The sequence below is a fragment of the Nanorana parkeri genome, unplaced genomic scaffold (genome assembly GCF_000935625.1).
Source record: "Nanorana parkeri isolate BGI_ZX_2015 unplaced genomic scaffold, ASM93562v1 scaffold952, whole genome shotgun sequence".
Taxonomy (NCBI): Eukaryota; Metazoa; Chordata; class Amphibia; order Anura; family Dicroglossidae; genus Nanorana; species Nanorana parkeri.
Window position 1 is genome coordinate 399,787 of NW_017307220.1, and position 6,203 is coordinate 405,989.

Consider the following 6,203-nt stretch of genomic DNA (forward strand, 5'->3'; position numbering starts at 1 on the left):
CCAAACTATCCAAAGCTTACCCAACCCCCACCCGAGTATTCACTTACCTCCTTTAATTTCCGACTTCTCAAGCCTGCACAGTGATGTCCAATAGACTTGAATGGGATGGACTCACCATACTGGTGGAGCATTGTCTGATTCAAGTCTATGGGACATTACTGTGTGGGTAAGGGCAGCACTGCACCAGGCTTTGCCAGCCGAAATGTTAACACCACAGGAGGCCATTGGAGGAGGTAAGTAAGCACTTGGGGTGGGGTGGGGGGGCAGCCTAGGGCAGTATAGGTTGCTGGAGGCGTTAGATAAAGGTGAACTTGTTCTTTTAAGTCCATACCCTTTACATCAGCAAAGACATTACTGGCAGATACCGAGGTGAAGAGCGCACTCACAGCGTGGAACGAGATCTGAGGAGTTTTACACTAGACAGCACTGAGGAGTAAATGCAGCTTGTTGTGGTCTCCATCATAGTTACATAGTACATGAGGTTGAATAGACTTAAGTCCATCAAGTCCAACCTACTGCGTGTGTGCATTCACGTTTCCCCCTGGATGATTAGAGTGGAGTCTCTTCATGCAACCTCTCCATGCTGCCATTGTACCAGAGTTAGGGGAGTCCGCGTCCTCGCCAGTCCTAACTAGCACCTACTTTGGTTTTGACAATCAGTTTATGGAAGAAGTGAATCCCCTTTAATGCCTTCCTACCCGCAATCTGCAGATTGACATTCACCCAGCATAATACCCTGTAAACAATAATCTGTGTTCTCTACTGGAATTATGAGGCTCCTAATTCTGCGAGCGCACCGTCACTGACATCAATGGTCTCCAACACTCATAGAATCATAACGATCACATGACTTCATTTACAATACAATGGTGCTTGACATAGTAGGGGGGCCCATTGGCAGCAGGCTGATGTGTAGGCCAGGGGTAGCCAAACATCAGCCCTCCATCTGGGGGTAAAACTACAAATGCCTGTGGCTGTCAGAGTCTTGCAAGGCCTCATGGGACTTGTAGTTCCACAACAGCTGAACTATCCTTGCTGCAGACAGACCATACAATATGTTTCCTCTCCACCTAACTATTCACAAATGGCAGCCTACGGCTATGTATTGTGTGAATAACCAAGCGCAGAGGGAGGTGCAGACATGACACCGGCGATGGAGTCTATAAGACCTGCAGTGCTCATGTCTGGAGCAGATAAAGTGAAGCGGGAGCTGTGCTAGGTGCTGGGAAAACTAAGAGAACTCTGTTTGTAGAAATCCTGCAGGAAATAACGGTGCAGCATGAAGGGGTTAAACATGGGACAGCAAAGTCAGACATGTGACCTAAGTGCGCACCTTGTCATGTGGCTGTGCTGGGTGGTCGGCGAGGTGTTCACCCGCTGGATAAAAGTCTTCAGCACGCTGCGGCACTTGTAAAACTGGGCATGGCAGTCCTTGCATACAAACTGCGGCAGCCAGGGGTCCTGGCGCACCGACACCCCGACCAACTGCTGGAAGTCGGAGAAGAAGACCTGATCCATCCGCTTCTGCTTCTCTGAGGTGCAGGCTGTGACCGGAACCTTCCCGAAGGCCTGGCGCAGACTGCGGGAGGAGAACTTGCCATGGCAGAGCCGGCAGTAACCAGTGCCCAATGGCTTACCAATACCTGACAGCAGGAAGGAATGTCACAATGTCAGTATCATCGCTTGTTACACAAGGCACACAGACAACCAATCGTCTCTAAAGTCAACTTTGTATTTTGTTTTGAACAGAGCGGGGGCAGGGTGACAACCCTTTGTTATGCTTTGGATTGCAGTCTGTATCCTGTTAGGGAGATTTCCCTTTATTTCCTGTCCCAGAGACACAACAGGAAGTGAGTAGAAATCTCAGACAACAGGAACAAATGTCCTGACTAGAAGACTTCCCCTCACTTCCTGTCTTCGTGATAACTAACAATCTGCGGTGTAGTATGAGAAGAGGTCACGCAGTAGCTGTGGTGTAGTATAAGAAGAGGTCACGCAGTAGCTGGGGTGTAGTATGAGAAGAGGTCACGCAGTAGCTGTGGGGTAGTATGAGAAGAGGTCACGCAGTAGCTGTGGGGTAGTATGAGAAGAGGTCACGCAGTAGCTGTGGGGTAGTATGAGAAGAGGTCACGCAGTAGCTGTGGGGTAGTATGAGAAGAGGTCACGCAGTAGCTGTGGGGTAGTATGAGAAGAGGTCACGCAGTAGCTGTGGGGTAGTATGAGAAGAGGTCACGCAGTAGCTGTGGGGTAGTATGAGAAGAGGTCACGCAGTAGCTGTGGGGTAGTATGAGAAGAGGTCACGCAGTAGCTGTGGGGTAGTATGAGAAGAGGTCACGCAGTAGCTGTGGGGTAGTATGAGAAGAGGTCACGCAGTAGCTGTGGGGTAGTATGAGAAGAGGTCACGCAGTAGCTGTGGGGTAGTATGAGAAGAGGTCACGCAGTAGCTGTGGGGTAGTATGAGAAGAGGTCACGCAGTAGCTGTGGGGTAGTATGAGAAGAGGTCACGCAGTAGCTGTGGGGTAGTATGAGAAGAGGTCACGCAGTAGCTGTGGGGTAGTATGAGAAGAGGTCACGCAGTAGCTGTGGGGTAGTATGAGAAGAGGTCACGCAGTAGCTGTGGGGTAGTATGAGAAGAGGTCACGCAGTAGCTGTGGGGTAGTATGAGAAGAGGTCACGCAGTAGCTGTGGGGTAGTATGAGAAGAGGTCACGCAGTAGCTGTGGGGTAGTATGAGAAGAGGTCACGCAGTAGCTGTGGGGTAGTATGAGAAGAGGTCACGCAGTAGCTGTGGGGTAGTATGAGAAGAGGTCACGCAGTAGCTGTGGGGTAGTATGAGAAGAGGTCACGCAGTAGCTGTGGGGTAGTATGAGAAGAGGTCACGCAGTAGCTGTGGGGTAGTATGAGAAGAGGTCACGCAGTAGCTGTGGGGTAGTATGAGAAGAGGTCACGCAGTAGCTGTGGGGTAGTATGAGAAGAGGTCACGCAGTAGCTGTGGGGTAGTATGAGAAGAGGTCACGCAGTAGCTGTGGGGTAGTATGAGAAGAGGTCACGCAGTAGCTGTGGGGTAGTATGAGAAGAGGTCACGCAGTAGCTGTGGGGTAGTATGAGAAGAGGTCACGCAGTAGCTGTGGGGTAGTATGAGAAGAGGTCACGCAGTAGCTGTGGGGTAGTATGAGAAGAGGTCACGCAGTAGCTGTGGGGTAGTATGAGAAGAGGTCACGCAGTAGCTGTGGGGTAGTATGAGAAGAGGTCACGCAGTAGCTGTGGGGTAGTATGAGAAGAGGTCACGCAGTAGCTGTGGGGTAGTATGAGAAGAGGTCACGCAGTAGCTGTGGGGTAGTATGAGAAGAGGTCACGCAGTAGCTGTGGGGTAGTATGAGAAGAGGTCACGCAGTAGCTGTGGGGTAGTATGAGAAGAGGTCACGCAGTAGCTGTGGGGTAGTATGAGAAGAGGTCACGCAGTAGCTGTGGGGTAGTATGAGAAGAGGTCACGCAGTAGCTGTGGGGTAGTATGAGAAGAGGTCACGCAGTAGCTGTGGGGTAGTATGAGAAGAGGTCACGCAGTAGCTGTGGGGTAGTATGAGAAGAGGTCACGCAGTAGCTGTGGGGTAGTATGAGAAGAGGTCACGCAGTAGCTGTGGGGTAGTATGAGAAGAGGTCACGCAGTAGCTGTGGGGTAGTATGAGAAGAGGTCACGCAGTAGCTGTGGGGTAGTATGAGAAGAGGTCACGCAGTAGCTGTGGGGTAGTATGAGAAGAGGTCACGCAGTAGCTGTGGGGTAGTATGAGAAGAGGTCACGCAGTAGCTGTGGGGTAGTATGAGAAGAGGTCACGCAGTAGCTGTGGGGTAGTATGAGAAGAGGTCACGCAGTAGCTGTGGGGTAGTATGAGAAGAGGTCACGCAGTAGCTGTGGGGTAGTATGAGAAGAGGTCACGCAGTAGCTGTGGGGTAGTATGAGAAGAGGTCACGCAGTAGCTGTGGGGTAGTATGAGAAGAGGTCACGCAGTAGCTGTGGGGTAGTATGAGAAGAGGTCACGCAGTAGCTGTGGGGTAGTATGAGAAGAGGTCACGCAGTAGCTGTGGGGTAGTATGAGAAGAGGTCACGCAGTAGCTGTGGGGTAGTATGAGAAGAGGTCACGCAGTAGCTGTGGGGTAGTATGAGAAGAGGTCACGCAGTAGCTGTGGGGTAGTATGAGAAGAGGTCACGCAGTAGCTGTGGGGTAGTATGAGAAGAGGTCACGCAGTAGCTGTGGGGTAGTATGAGAAGAGGTCACGCAGTAGCTGTGGGGTAGTATGAGAAGAGGTCACGCAGTAGCTGTGGGGTAGTATGAGAAGAGGTCACGCAGTAGCTGTGGGGTAGTATGAGAAGAGGTCACGCAGTAGCTGTGGGGTAGTATGAGAAGAGGTCACGCAGTAGCTGTGGGGTAGTATGAGAAGAGGTCACGCAGTAGCTGTGGGGTAGTATGAGAAGAGGTCACGCAGTAGCTGTGGGGTAGTATGAGAAGAGGTCACGCAGTAGCTGTGGGGTAGTATGAGAAGAGGTCACGCAGTAGCTGTGGGGTAGTATGAGAAGAGGTCACGCAGTAGCTGTGGGGTAGTATGAGAAGAGGTCACGCGGTAGCTGTGGTGTAGTATAAGAAGAGGTCATGTAGCAGCTGTGGTGTAGTATAAGAAGAGGACATGCAGTAGCTGTGGTTTGACAGAAGTATAGGCTCTGCAGAAGCTGTGGTGTAGTACAAAAGGAGTTGCTGCAGAAGCTGTAGTGTAGTACAACAGGAGTCACTGCAGCAGCTGTGGTGTAGCACAACAAGAGTCGCTGCAGCAGCTGTGGTGTAGTACAAGAGTCGCTGAAGCAGCTGTGGTGTGGTACAACAAGAGTCGCTGCAGCAGCTGTGGTGTGGTACAACAAGAGTCGCTGCAGCAGCTGTGGTGTGGTACAACAAGAGTCGCTGCAGCAGCTGTGGTGTGGTACAACAAGAGTCGCTGCAGCAGCTGTCGTGTGGTACAACAAGAGTCGCTGCAGCAGCTGTGGTGTAGTACAACAAGAGTCACTGTAGCGGACTGCGGATGATGAGAAGTGTGATGGTCGCCTGTCACACCCAGTCAGCCCTCTCCCATACCAAACTCTCACCCGCTCCAGGCTCCTCCACCTCTGGCGGCAGCTTGCCTCCCCCGTCGTCCTCCTTGGCTGCTCCCCGGGAAGCCCTCCGGTGACAGGCCGTACTCCGCCCTCGCCTGTCCCGCTTCATCCCGCGGCTTCACCCCCTAGACGGATCCCCGGAGCCGCCATTCAGCTCGGAGCAGCGAGAGGAGCCGCTGAGCGGCTGGCACAGCGCCATCTAGTGGCCGCTTAGGGGTACTGCACACCTCAGGCTGCTATCACTGTCCAGACACCGACCGACCCTGAGATCTCATCACCCCTCCCCCACAGTGAGGGCCTGAGAGTCTATGTGGGACATAAAGAAATGTGCGATTCGTTCCGTTCCCAATTGACATTAGAACGGATTTTTGGAAATTCGGATGCATTAGAAACTCCAAAATGAAAAAATAAAGAATCCAAATTTTCCGATAACGAAATAAAATTTTTATTTTTTTTCCGAATGTCTTTGTAAATTAACTTTTGGTATTAATCGTTAAAAAAAAAACACACCCAGCATTGAGTCCCCTCCAAATTAATACCAGACCCAGTGGCTTCACAGGGGGGTGCAGCCCGCACCCAGGTGACATAATTGGAGGGGTGACAGTCATTTTGGTGTCACCCCCTCTATAAAAGTCAGGCACTCGGTCATGGATCAGAGCCCGACAGTTTCAGGAGAGAGGAGGGGACCCAGCGGCATACCTCATCCCGCCGGGTGTACGTCCCCACTCTCTGCCAGTGTCCATCATCAAGATGGCCGCCAGCAATAAGCGTCATTGTGCACGTGCGTGGTGATGCCACGCGCATGCACAAAAATGTCATGGCAGGGTGTCACTCGGTCCCCGCTCCAGGGTGACACCCGGCCTCGGTATGCCCCTGACCAGACCCTTTAAGTTGGAATTTTTTGTGGGCCCCAACTGCACGAAAAATGAGTGGGGTCCCCCCAAAATCTCTTACCCGACCCTTGATCCGAGCAGCAGCCTGGTACGGCAGGAAAGGTGGTGGAGCTAGCATGCTTCACCCCCCACCATACCTGGCCACATGCCCTCAACATGGGGAGGGTGCTT

General features: G+C 52.1%; 1 protein-coding gene across 1 annotated transcript in view; it reads right to left on the reverse strand.

Moving 5' to 3' along the window:
* The window catches only part of ZNF276 (zinc finger protein 276), a 17,444-nt gene extending 12,113 nt beyond the window's left edge, over window positions 1–5,331 (reverse strand). Inside the window, exons 1-2 of the mRNA XM_018566484.1 lie at window positions 5,131–5,331; window positions 1,334–1,643 (exon numbers count right to left, since the gene is read on the reverse strand). Of these exons, the coding sequence (XP_018421986.1) occupies window positions 1,334–1,643; window positions 5,131–5,248 (428 nt within the window). The 5' untranslated portion in view covers window positions 5,249–5,331. The remainder of the gene's footprint in view (window positions 1–1,333; window positions 1,644–5,130) is intronic.
* Between the last annotated feature and the right edge of the window lie 872 nt (window positions 5,332–6,203).